Source organism: Branchiostoma lanceolatum, chromosome 13 (assembly GCF_035083965.1).
Source record: "Branchiostoma lanceolatum isolate klBraLanc5 chromosome 13, klBraLanc5.hap2, whole genome shotgun sequence".
In the NCBI taxonomy this organism is placed as follows: Eukaryota; Metazoa; Chordata; class Leptocardii; order Amphioxiformes; family Branchiostomatidae; genus Branchiostoma; species Branchiostoma lanceolatum.
This window is the reverse complement of record NC_089734.1, coordinates 4,048,791-4,063,185: the sequence shown is the minus strand read 5'-3', so window position 1 is coordinate 4,063,185 and position 14,395 is coordinate 4,048,791. Positions and strand designations below refer to the sequence as shown.

The 14,395-nt window shown below is 37.8% G+C and overlaps 1 protein-coding gene across 7 annotated transcripts in view; it reads right to left on the bottom strand.

Moving 5' to 3' along the window:
- Positions 1–13,020, bottom strand: part of LOC136447616 (protein AF-10-like) — a 35,526-nt gene extending 22,506 nt beyond the window's left edge. For 6 of the 7 annotated variants that reach the window (XM_066446639.1, XM_066446641.1, XM_066446644.1 and 3 more), the window contains exons 1-6: positions 12,713–12,984; positions 12,043–12,122; positions 8,666–8,720; positions 7,452–7,544; positions 6,338–6,447; positions 3,605–3,708 (exon numbers count right to left, since the gene is read on the bottom strand). In XM_066446639.1, coding sequence (XP_066302736.1) covers positions 3,605–3,708; positions 6,338–6,447; positions 7,452–7,544; positions 8,666–8,720; positions 12,043–12,122; positions 12,713–12,821 — 551 coding nt within the window. In that variant the 5' untranslated portion in view covers positions 12,822–12,984. Of the gene's footprint in view, positions 1–3,604; positions 3,709–6,337; positions 6,448–7,451; positions 7,545–8,665; positions 8,721–12,042; positions 12,123–12,712 lie in introns of all 7 variants that reach the window. The other variant, XM_066446646.1, reaches the window with a different exon arrangement.
- Between the last annotated feature and the right edge of the window lie 1,375 nt (positions 13,021–14,395).

The window sequence follows — 14,395 nt, the reverse complement described above, 5'->3', positions numbered from 1 at the left end:
TATAGTACATGAGCACCATCTATCAAGAGCTACCAGTACTGCACCACTGTTGGTCTTTTCTGGAATGGAAATATCTTGCATACTGCAGTTTTCTGATATCTTTATCACTGTCAAACTCTGGCATAATCTTCTTATGACAAAACAAAAGAATTCAACGAACAGGGACTCTCGGAGGGACAAACTTAGTGCCAAATTAAGCAATGTAAATATTGTAATAACAAATTCTTTTCTTTTTCACAAATAACATACCAATGTATGAAAAGAAGCAGGGGAAGACCAAAAGGCACCTTCATCGATACACTAAGAGCCGATACCAACCTTACTGAAGTGAAGGAAATCCAGTCCCTGATGGAAGATAGAGTGGAGTGGAGAAAGCTTTCAAGTCTGGTTCGAGCGGGAGCTCGACCAAAGTAAAGTAAGTAAGTAAGTATGCGTTTTTGAGATGAAAGGAAAAGTTAATATTTAAAATTTCACAGGAACAAATCAAATTTGACTCCTAATTGCTTTCTTGTGCCTTTCTTTTTACAGTCTTGCAATCTTTCAAAACTTTGGTTGAACAAAATTCACTTTTTAACACGTGACAGAAACAAATTAGAAAATGGATCTTCCAAATCATCATTGTTCCATTACTATATCCTAATCCCAGTTTGACTTGACGGAACCACAGGAGTGTAAAACCCATTCTTTCCTTTTCTCAGCAAGTCTGACACTTTCTACAGTAGACTGGTCACTCCTACAGCCAACACAATAGCATGGTAAGCCCAAAATAACCAGGCACTCCATCAACCTGAGACAGGACAGCCTTCAGTACTCTATCACAAAAAACACAGGCACTCAATCAACGTCTGACAGGACAGCTTTCAGAAAGTTTCAGTCTCATCATCATGTACTGTAAAATTTATTTACATCTGCGGCTCTTAAATTGTAAAAAATCAGGAATTCAAGCTCCTTTTTTTCGCCAAGCAAAAATAAAAATTGTTTGACCCTTGACCTCCCTCACGAAACCCGCGAAACAGCCGGTAGCCCTAACTCCCGGGCCTCGAGCGCTACGCGCACGCAAAACTGTTTTCTTCTGGGGAATACCCTATCCCGGTTATAACCGAGCCCAGCACACAAGGCATGTTTCTGTATCCCTGATAAAACCGGGACTGGCAGCTTAAGGGGTTATTAAGTACACAATTAAAACAATTGCAGCAACAAAATAGAGGATAGAGCATATGTTTGCGGGGTGATGAGTTTGCCACGAGATGTCACCGCGTAAACTGCAAGCTTAAAAAAACACTGCTTAAATTCCAGAATGTACAGTAACAAGCCTTCTTAAGAAAGCCATACCCTTGACAGCTCTTTTACAAGTGATTTACAGCCATCTTAATCTATTGGCAACACTAAGAAAAGACATTTAAGAAAAGAAATAATGAAAAAAACGGTGGCAACAAAATCACTAATAATCACAATTCAAACATGACTACTAAGGTAAAGATGAAAACTTTGCCATAAAATACAATTCTAAGAAGATATGTGATTTAAGTCTTTAACTCAAAACCCAGGACTAACAATGCAAGAAGACACCTACTCCATCATTCCCACATCTATAATTACACTGACAGCAGAAAAGGGTTGATTTCTAAAGATGCTATCTTCTAATGATAGATGGTAACTGATGCCCCCCTCCCCCTTTTCTGTTCTTCTTTATATGCATGATAAATTACTGGATCTATCACTTGTGACATTCAATACAACACTAGTTGTTCTAACTCTTGGACGGATCAAATCTGTAATCAAGCAAAAAGGAAAGTTTTTTGGAGAGATTTCTTGTAAAAAAAACACAAGATACTTCAACTTGGTACTTGTGGCCTGTCAAATATATACCAAAGAAGTTTTGTAAAAGTTTGTAGTTTGGACTATCATTTGTACAGTCAGATAAAAGTGTCAAGCTGTGCTTTGGGAAGCTCTGGGTAGCCTGCGGGCTTGAAATATGATACAGAACTTCCGAAAAGACACTTCCAAAAAAGTAGGAAAGGGTTAATTGGATAAACACAAGGAAGGAAATATGCAACAATATGTTTAGACACCTACACTTTTACATGTACATGTATATCATTGCATCAATGTATGTGAATCTAGTTTTTGTGTCACTGGAATACATCACATTGTAGTAATACATCACAATCTGTTACAATGACTGACAAGCACAAAAGATCGACAAAACCGTATCCCTACACTTCACAACATTAGGTATATAAAAATAAGTAAATCTTGTCAGAGTCTTGGTGCTTTTTAACGTGGATATGCCCAAAACAAGAAGAAAACTCTACAAGGATCAAACTAAGGAGAACTCTCATCTCTTTTGCTGTCTAGGTTTAAAAAGAGGACAATGGAATCTAAAGAAGCCCCATGCTCAGCTCTAGGCAATACAATGGACAAATCTATCATTCTGAATAGAGTTGTCAAGTTTCAGGCCCAACATTTGGGTTGATAAGAATAAGATATCCCTTGTCGGTGTTCCAAACCTGTAATCAAGATGGCCAGAAGAAAGATCATGTTTCTACAGCGATAAGGATTATATCCGTTCTTCATTTTTCTTTGTCAAAATGATAAATAAAGGCTGCAAGAAATGTTGAGTAGATTTATAAGATATAGCAAGTTGTTTGAGTGACAAATCTGCGTAAAGCAAGGCAGCCACTTTCCTTGATCTGTCCAGCTTCTTGCAATTACTGTTTGAATTTTTTGCTGCTTTCATTATATCATACATTTATCACTTTTACTTTTATTCTGTTTTGCTCTATTTGCATGGTTTACGCAGTGACCTCTAACCTCAAATGCATGACAACGTGAATATGCATTACAACTGGGAATCATAGAAACACAAACACACAGATAGGCAGACAAACCACAAACAATACTCCACTGCCTAAGTTGGGGTCAGTGTTCTACTACTTCTAGCAGTGTCCGTCATTTGACGAAATTTTGTCAGACAAAAAGTATGCCTATTCTGTCATCTTAGACAAAATTGGCTTGTATTGTAAAGATATAGACAGAGCTTGGAATTTTGAAAAGATTAGCGGACGTTTGCAAAGCCAATAGATATTTCTAACGCCCACCGGCGATCGGCAACAAACCTAGGATTGGCCCATCTCTGGTGTGACGCCTCACACCGTAGGCTAAGTTGCTAAAAAAAATTATGATGATGGAAAATAATTTCCGGCTGGCTAGGACACTGGTTAGGGTGAAGCAAAAAGAAACGAAGAGACGTATGAAGCAAATCTCCCTGGGTGTTTTTTTTCGGTAGTGTGTGTAGTCGATTGGTTAGCAGCTTCGCCTCTGGAACTAGAAGCCGTGAGTTCGATTCTGGCTGTGTCACTCACCCAAGATGCACCCTACCGGAAAGGGTCGCAGTCCTTAGGACGGGACGTCAACCGTGGTCCACTGTTCATTGTGCTTATCGAAAAGAGCTAGGGGAATTTCCCCGGTACAATGAACCTGTAAATACTGTACATAGCGTCTGTCTTCTCTGTCACAACCAGTGGAAGAATAGCTATTCAATGAGCTAAAACTGGATCAAGATCACTTTCTTTTTCTTTAAGAAAAAGTCAAAACATCTTACCATGTGACATGGAAGGATTGTCGGCAGCCGTTCTTGTTACACGTCATACACGCGCCCGAACTCGCTTTGCTCTCCCGACCAGACTCCTCGCAAATGTAACAGATCTGAAAACAACAACAATATCAAATTAAAATTATTCATTCATTTGAATTACACAATTACATGTGCAGGGAATGGCTTGTTGAATTATGTACATTTTGCTACAATGGGTTGTTAAAAATATCAAGCGATTACACACACAATACATTGATGAAAGTTAGACATCCAGGTAGTAAGATACGCCAAAAATAGTTACTCAAGCAACTGGATAAAATTTTGAAACAGTCAGACGTTTCAGACAGCATCCACTGTCTTTCGTCAGTGACTGATTACACACCAACTTATCTACATTATTCAAATCAAACAAGACAGTCTGCCTCTGAGATTGTAGGGTTGATCCAATCTTTAGAACCATATCTGGAGATATCCAGTGTAACAGGAAGGAAACTACACAATCTAATTTATTACCCTGCTATCCTTATGGTAAGATAGCCTTATAAGGTATATGAGTGACAGTTTTTTTCCTGTCCATAATCACTTAGGTCCTTCCATTATTGTGCCAACAGCACAATGAATATTGAACATCATAGGTTTATTTTTAGCAACAAGCAAAAGCCTATCCGTGAATAATTTCATCAGGTTGGCGAATGACTGAATAGCAAGGTTCTTTTATTCACAACCAAGTATTTTACAAGAGCCGACGTTTCGACGACGACTGTCTGTCATCTTCATCTTGCCCTGATGAAGATGACAGTCGTCGAAACGTCGGCTCTTGTAAAATACTTGGTTGTGAATAAAAGAACCTTGCTATTCAAGCAAAAGCTTAATTGTGTAAGATAGAGTGACAACACATCTAGAGATATTCACTGAATACAAAAACATGGAATTACAATAATGACCACAATTATCCAGAAACGCAAACAGACAGACACACACACACACACACACACACAGACTGACACACCAAAAGACAATACCTACATTTTTCATAGATGAAATAAGAGTACAAACACGCAGTGCAGAGTTCCAGCTTGACAACAACAAGTCTAGAAATGGTTTAGAATGTTTCTGAGTCCAAACAGAGAGACTTTGGACCTTGCACAGTACACATGTAGGTAAATATGTTTGTTTCTGTAGCCTTGCTTAGTATGCTAAGGTCACATGTCTAATCCGGGGCCCGGCCAGGCAGTCTTGGGGTACAAAAAATATGGTATAAAAGACAAGAAAAAATGCAAACAGCGCCAAAAAGTATTCAAAAGCGTAGCTTGTGAATATTTATTGATATACACTTTGTTTCCGCAAATAGCCCGGCCTGGGCTTGGTTTGGAAATGTGACATAAGCATCAGCTGGGTTTTTCAGCAAACTCCCAGCTTTTGACTTACAGGGGTTATCCATGTAGCACTTATCACTGTTAACCACAAGGTGTTGGATGGAAGTTACAAATTGAAGATTTTTGGTACAAAAAATATCATTTGTTAGTATTGTTAGGCTTGTTTAGAATATTCCCAGCTTTAGACTTACATGGGTTATCCATGTAGTACTTATCACTGGGTGTTGGATGGGGGTAAATTGAAGATGTTTGGTACAAAAAAAACATTCATTAGTAATTGTACCTTTCGTTTATTTATCATATTATTACCCCTAAGCCTGAAACTTGTTTTGTCCTTCTGTGCTAAGATAAGACTCTCATACTTTGAACAACTTGTTTTATTTGGGCAGAGAAGATGATAAACTGACATAATTCATGCAAATGAGGTCCTTATTTGCATAATGAATGGGAAAACATTTATGATATGCCGCTCGAAATGGTTAACATCAGTCGGCGACGGTATGGGGTCGTGGTCTTAGTTTATTCATGAGAAGCTCAAATCAGCCTACACGCCGCTTTTCATTGAGGTCACGATGGAAGAGGTAAGGGTCATGATCAGACATTTGAGCTTCGGATATACCAGTGATAGCTACGGTACACGACTACAATCTTACCTGCTTATGCAAGTGGTATTTTGAGCCCTGACTAACTTATATAACCTACTGAATTCCTACTTATATAACCACATCTAGTATTACAAGTAAATGCTTCCTTGGTCAAAGTGAATGTTACACCACCAGTCCTGTGCTTGGCTGTCTTCAGCATTAAATTTTTTCCATCCCACTCATTGATTGGGAGCCCATGTTGTTGATTTTCCTTGTTAAATCTGTGAATTCAAGCTTATGAAAATAAATTTTCATCGACTTCAATCCCTGCCTATTTACTATTCTACTGACATGATATGAAACTAAGGATATCAAATATCAAACATGACATTATTTTTTTTAAGCCTGACAGTCCTTTCTTCCTTCAAGTTCAATATTTATCCATTCATGGCAAGGTATTTGCATTTTTTCTCAAATATGATTTGGTAAGTTTGACGAAATTTAAAATCCTATTCATTCATTCGTTCATTTGTTCAGTTACTCATTCATTCATTCATACATTGATTCATTCAGACATTCATTCATTAAGTCAGTCACTCACTCATTCATTCAGTCATTCATTCATCCATCCACTTTCATTCCTGTCTTTCCCTTCCTTTATTCATTTCATTTATCTTTCTTCCCTTTCTTTCTTTTTCTCTTCTTTCTTTCCTTCTTTCCTTCTTTATTTCTTTCTTTTTCTTTCCTTCTTTCTTTCTTTCTCTCTCTTTTCCACCTACCTTGTTGAACCTGTCGTGAGGGACCATAGACAGGATAATGGGCTCCATGGTGGCCACATTTCCAAACTGGACTTCAGGGATGTACAGAGCACAAATCACATGGGCCCAGCCTGTGGGTACACAACACACAGTCAGGAACAACAGCACATTAGCATTACGACTCTGTTTCATAGGATTTCACTATCTTTTGGGCCATGTTGATTTGATTATATGGATGACATCCTCTGGGGATCCCGAAATTCATGAGAGTGTGCGAAAAAATAAAAAGTTTGGCCAAAAGAAATTGCCTTCATTATGAAATCTACGTGGTATACCGAAATATAAGTTCTACATTTCTGTTCTTTCAAAACTTCTTCTTTGACTTTGGAATTGGCATTCTACGATATTAGTTTCCATTTTCCAAAATGTTTTTTTTTCAGTTTACAGCATGTATTTTCTCATTCTGCAGCTACATTATACGATTTTCAGTATGGCCGAAATTTTTCTTTTTTTGTGGAAATGGGACGAAAATTGATGTGCGAGCAAATGTCATCCACATATAATCAAATCGACATGGCCTTAGTACTCAATGTATCGTTCTTTGAAGTCCATAAAAATGTTAGTATGAAAAAGCAACATTATGACAAAGGATTCAACTTAGTTCCAACATAACAGTGAAATTACCAAACGTTCTGAAAATGGGAGCTTCTGGAAGTGTGTTGAAAGCTACAGGTCAAAGGTTATTGGAAGTTTGTAGCGCCCTCTGTCCAGGTTCAATGAAGGTCAATGAGTAAGGAGTGCAAAATAAGCTACACCATATCTACATCAGGACCTATCGAGCTTCAGTTCATTGAGCCGGGACGGAGGACGCTACAAACTTCCGACGACCTTGGACCTGTAGCTAGGTTGACGGTTAGAGAATTAGTAAAAAATTTAGCAACCATACTCTTCAACGTTGGAATGATGTCAAATCCTTTCCATAATCACAAGACCTTGAGTTTTTGTCAAGCCACCAACATTACTCAAACTTTAAACTGAACACTTTCAAACTGACAAATGAAAATAATGGAAACGTCCTAGCCCAACGTCCAGCGGTTGCACCAGAGAGCTTGACTATAACCAAACAAGTTCATACTCGTATCCTTGATGAGGGTTATGTCTGTAGTGGGCGCGTCCTTTTTGTCTTTTGTGGCTTTACCGGGCACTGGCATCGTTTTGGTGACAACAACTGCATCAGAGAACAGCAAATGGTAGGGTTGCAAAGGTAAAGAAATAAAACATTGGGAATGGGAGCGTGAGATGTGTGGGATATTAATGTAACCTTCCATCTGGTGATCTGGCATCTTTTGTTAAGTCGTATATCATCAAAATACGACTTTAGAATTTAGATGCAAAACAAATACATTTTTTGTACATACAAGTTCGACTGTATTTGTAAGCCATGCTAGGAGTTTTGTATGCTACACATGTATTAATATACAATGTACATGTAAGTTGTAACTTGTTTAGTATACTTGATAATAAAAGGGCATCAACTTCAAAACCAGTGTCTCTGCATTGTCTTGTCGTTGTGAATGTTTTGTAAGAAGACCACTTGTCTAAAAAGACCACTTTCCATAGGTCCCCCAGGGTGGTCTTCTTATACAAGTTTGACTCTCATATATAATGCCAACTCTCATAATTTAGCCAGGTACCCTAAGACTACCAGGTGTTCTCAAGAATGTCTTGAACACCTGGATATCTGAAGTGTGCAGCCTTCAGGGATTGCTGATGCTGCATTAGTAGTAATCTCTTAAATTCACTTTTCATTTCATTTTATTCATCCTTTTTCATTTGTTAGTCATAAGGTACCCACTAGAATTATGAGAGGATAAAATATGTACGTCATGTTGTGTGTTCAGGATTGCTATCATCATTTCAGATGGTGACATAAAGGCGGTGGCCCCATGTATGAGAGAGCTTGAGGCGTCAAACTTTTGCACATAAAAGAACCCAACACACTTATTGAGAATAGCAGGGGTGACCCTGTGTGCTTGGCTTAATACTGAGCCATTCCAAAGCAAATTGCAGTAATATCATCAAAAAGCATTACACATCGCCTTAAACTTGGAGTTCATCAGAAGAAGAAGAGGGCGAAACTATCTCAAGCCGGTATATGACTGTCTCTTGTCACATGATAATCAACATCAAATCATGTCACAAGAGAACTCCAAGATGAGATCTGACTTTACCAGGTTGATGAAGAGACAGAGTTCCCAAAGTAGCAAACTCTTCTGTTGTGTGTTAACATTTAAAAATTTGTCATAAGGTGAAATATCGTAGGTGGAATTGTTGGAAATGCAGTTTTACCTGATGTGTCTGTTCTCTTCAGCGCTCCCTCTCTGTGAGGACACAGTTCACATTTCTGCAACAAACAAACAAACAAACAATTCAGTAAACATAAACAGTTTGAACATACGAGGGCTACATTTGACAAAAATACATTATATTTCTTCAACTTTATTGCACTTGAAGTTGAACCAGAATTTGGTTCCACTCTTGGTTTCTAGTAAACTGACTCTTACTGTACTTACAAACTTTGACATTCTTTGTTAATAAGTAAATTCACACATGTAATAAATTCACTCACTGAATTTGCAAATTCCACTGTCTAATTCATGTCTACATTGTAATTGAATGCCTAAATTATGCAGATTACATTATTGTCACATGAACATAAAAATGTGATAATTCAAATATCAGGTACAATGTTTTACTATCAGATATCCTAATCTGTACTGTGGTACATGTAGGTTTCTTTTGCAAAATTCTTATCGTTGCATATTCACATTTTTGCTGTGACCCCTCCATTACTAAATTATGACATCACGATTCGGATATGCATTTCCCATTGTATTGCTACTGTACTACGGAACTATTTTAGCCATATGTTAAAACACTGGAAAAATCTCCTTCCCCCTCATACAGCAAAATCAGGTCCCCCAAAAATTAACACACTTACAGTATGAGAAACAAAAATTTTGATGTTGGATCTGAATGCATATCCATAGAATGTTGGAAAATTTATTCATACAGAAATGAATACAAGAAAGGAATAATTTGCAATGATCACTAGACTAGTGCACCCCCATGTAAGCCCTACCAAAGTAAGACTAAGTGCTAATGTACTGATTACTGCCAAGGTCAGTCTTTACCCAGAGCAAGGTCATAACTAGTTAAGGCTACAAATGTAAACAAACAAAAATTGCAAAATGATTTCAAAAATCATTCTAGAATTTAAAAAGATCCATTTTAGTGACTGTATTTCTCAAAATAAGTTAATATTATGTTCAAAAATTTACTAAGATCACTAAGCTCTTGTGACAATAGGGGATCAATATTTTGAGGGTATTTTGGGGTTTATCAGATTCATCAGATGAAAAATTGCTGATCAGATAAATGCATCTTAAATGAAGAAAAAAAGCAGATATGATACAACATCTGTTTTTGGAAAGGGCTTAACATCAGACATGACAAGACAGGGCTGAAAATACCTAATTTTTGACGGTGACTCTGTGAGTGCACAGAGAGATATTTGTTTATGGCACAATTGTACACACATGTACATAGCATATTATTGAGAATTAAGTGTCAGAAAAAATAGTAATAAAACCTTTGTTGCTATACTCTTGAAGTTAGCTATAGAATTTCAGATTAAAGCTATGAAGAGAGGCAGAAATAATGTCTTGACTAACTGTGGACCCAAAACTGTAAAGTCAAGTCAATTTTTGTTATTAGGTTTTGCTGACATTCTACCCTATTTTACGTTGTGCTCTAAAAAATTAATTTCAAGCTGCAAGGTGAAGTTTTGCTTGTGGGACATATCTGTTACCACAGAACAAAGGGCTACCCTAACAAAACCATGTGTGCTGGATCACAATGTACAGTACGTGCATTGTGTGCTTATTAATCATACCTCCCTAAAGGTCATCTACAATATTGACGCCATGTTAGGTGGAGTTCTCTTTGTTTGGAATTTATACAAAGCCTCACTTCACAAAGATTGGCAAATGTGGGAGTTTATACTTATAGTGAAAAAATAAATAGATCTGAAAGGGACAATAGATTAGTGTGGTACCTGTGCTAGCTACAATGTACTGTAAATGCATTTAAGTTCGCATGGTTTTTATTTCCCGCTGAGGCGAAAATGGAGTGTTTGCAGTGTTTTTTTAAGATCGCGGCAGTGCTATAGTTACAAACTGCTAAGTACTGGACAAAAATGGTCGCGGTGGTTTTAAGTTCCCGGTGAAACGGTCACCGCAAAAACCGCGAACATAAAACCACCGCGATGTGGTTAGGGTTGTTGACTCAGAATTCAAAGAAGAACTTCTGGGTTGGAAACCCTATCAGGTACCAAAGGCACTAATCACCAATTTCCTCTCTTGACTCAGGTGAAAATGAGTACTTAACATTAGTTAGGGGCGTACCTCATATAAGTACTGTAAATGTTGGTATTTTTGCAAGTGTTCATAATTTTTTGCAGTGACCTGTGACCATCAACTCACCATGGCACAAATATATTTTTTGTATATTCTAACTTCAATTGTGGGTTTTTCTAACAACCCTGGTTTTAGTCACAAACTCTTCCTTTTCACTGTGCCACAAAAGTAACAACAAATATGCTAGTATACAGTAACTATGTCACCAGGTTCAAACCAATCGCGAGGATGGGATTTTGTCTTTAATCTCACAGTCTTTCAAAATTACGATCTGTTTTAATGATAAATATTGTATACAAGCTTTTCATTTATAGAAAAACCCAACCTGACACATGATAGTTGATTATAAAGCCATTCAGGTACAGAGAAAAAAACTACAAATACATGTATGCAATTTCAATTGTCAAGCCCCCCCTCCCCTCCCCTCTACAAATATAATTTATATAACTATTCTATGTAAAATAAATCTTTTATGGATTTTCCTGGTGACTTCTCCACTGCAAATTCAGCACATCGCTAACATTTGTTCAGTTATGCATCTGAGTGCACACTGCGAACTTGAAACACAGAGATTCAGTCCCTGCAAACTTAATTGTATAGCATAATCAACCAGTTTGCTGTTTTGTGTATTGCATATCTTTATGGTATTGTTGTCAGTATTGTTCAGAACTTCAGATACAAAAGAATTTATCAGAAATACTCGTACAAATAGGTGCTCAACCTCTTTGATATACCACAACAGAAGCATCTACTAGTATGTAACTGTTGATTGATTAATTGATTAACTAACTGATTGATCTTGTTGAGTCATCACAAATTATGAAATAATTGTTGTGCGAAAACCGTTCAAAGGCAAGTAAGTCCTGGGCTGTCTCCAGGACCCGTACCTTCGTCCCAGGACAGAAATTCGCATGTTGGTACTGACAAAGGTTTCATCCCATCTGTCCAGGAAATTTGAACTTCATGCCATGATGAAAATGTATTTTCATAAGCTTAAAATGACGTATTAAACGATGAAAATTAATGATATCGGACCCCAAACAAAAATTTAATCTTAAGACAGCATGTTAAAGAACCCACCGCACCTTTAAAAAAAGAGTAGGTGCATGCCCCAGTGTGCGATGGTCCAAACCTTACAATCAGTATAGGCTACAGACTCTTCAGCGAGTTAGTGTTGGTAGCCCAAAGAAACCCAAGAAGAAGCCCTAGCCATAACAGTCGCACAACAGAAAAACAAACGTAACTCACCACGCGTGCTGCTCTCTCCTGCGATTCACATTTCCGACAAAACCATGATCCCGTCGGTACTTGAACAATTCCATAACATGCTGGAAAATACAACAAGACACAACAATTATTGTTTCATTCCAATAACAATATTGCTTACAGACATAATTGTTCACGTTCTACAATGAAATGCAGCCATAAGAACGAACAATGAACAAAACAAACAGGTCATTATGCACCATGTGCTAATCCTCAGACATCAGCTGATCAAAAATGTAAACAAGTTGGTTGTGTTTTGTGTCTGTTTTGTTTTGATTCTCAAAAGCTACTAGATACACATCACATCATCATAATTTCTACACAATGGGGGAAAATATAGCCTCTTAAAGCTTGGATATTGATTTAAAAAACATGTTTTTGTTCACAAAAAAGACGAAATTTGGTCAAAAATGTCCCTTGCTGAGTGGAACCGACCCATGATTTGCATCCAAGCGTGAAAAGGTGAATAATAGAATCTTATCTGTCGCCAAACCACTCTTTATTCCTGACTATTCTCCGCAAATTCCTTTACACAAGTTCCACAAGACAATACCCCATTGTTTCTTTAAACACCATGGCGCCAAGGTCGTACCTAAGAACAATAACAAAGTGGGGAGGGGGGAGAACAAAAAGGGACGATCTTTTTTTTTACCTTGATGGACCGCCACATTACATCCGTGCCCGTCACAATACACCAGTGGGTTTTCAGCCCAACCGTGCTCGTCTGAGCACACACAGCACCCGCCAACCATCTCCTTCATGCTGCCGGGGTTCTTCTGTCTACATCGGAACCTAAATCCGACGCCAAAACCCACGAAAGGGACATGAAAAACGCCTCCAGAAGTCAAACAAGTCGCGGAAAATGGTCGAGTTTTTGAATTGCCAACATTTGCTGCCGGGAAGTACGCATGCGCAGAGCAGAGCCTTGTGGGTAACATTCAAGCAGATGTTGGGTTAGGAGATTTGTATTTTTTATCTATTCAAGATCATAACGTTTTCTGTCTGCCAGACTTTCCTAACAGCCCTCTAAATCAGACATTAGGGACACGTTGAAATCTTCCACCCCAATATCCACCTGGGTTGGCGGGCATGCATAGAATTCGGGCAGATTAAAAAGGTTAGAATCTTTACCTAACATCTGCTTGGAGATTACCATTGTGGGCCTGTGCAGACGGTGACCTGACGAGACTTGACCTCTGATCTGAGGGTATAAAAGAGTTTACGGGATACATATTCTTTGCACTTAAACCGTTAGAATTCATAATACAGCAACTTAGAATACTGTATAGCTTAATATATAGTATTTTCTTTTTATTCAGTACACAAATCACGGTATTCATCTGTTTTTGGAGCTTTTAATTGATCTCCGAAACTCCCTTGTGGTCCTATTAAAGCGCTTTGTTTTGATCTTTGATGGATGAAAATGCACCTGCTATTCCACTCACTTCACTAAAGCGTTCTGACATCTGGCACACAAATGGACAAAGAAACGCTGTTCATGCGATCAAACTTGAACTATGAACCCTAGCGAATGACTGAAACTCAACTGTTTTCCTCTCTCCTTTTTTCGTTTTAATCAACATCTTTTTAAAATTGCATAGCAAACAAAATTAAAAAGACACATCCATGCCATGACGTTCTTATTGATATTTTTTTCGCATTCTAAACTATGTTTTTGACAGGAAGCCAGAAGTGGCAGCTGGAAGCAAAAACACTTCACAACATTTTATTAAAGGGTTTAATGGTTTTGTATAGAGTCGATTCCACATTACCGAGAGGGTGTTTGTTGCCTTTTGTTCTAACATTTGCAAAACCTTTGTAACAATCTAAGGGAGGTAAGTGACTGTTTAGAACAATTTCCAACATTCATTTGATGTTCTAAATAGTTTCTGCTGTGTTCCAACATGTTAGACAAATTTCTAACATTACACATGTTATTTGTATTATTTTCGAAACTGTTGGAAAATAGGTTGATCATTTGTTCCTATATGTTCCAACATTATAACAACATGGTATAACTGGGTCAGTGGGATGGGAACAGGGCAATTCACACATCCCTTCAAAGTATAGGGGATTAGGCCTGGGTGCCATGCATAGACACCTCAAGATAAAGGTCCAGACGTGAAATCTAAAAATATACAGAGGCAGACAATAGAGTGCGATTAGCACCTACTTTTATGGGGGCAATATCCCAAATCTACCATTTGAAAAATGATGCAAATTGTTCCAACATGTTCAAACAGTGAAACAATCGCATAGATGTTTGAAAATTGTTCTAAATAAAGAGACATTTGTGCAATTACTTTCCAAATAGTTCCAACATATATAGATAAGT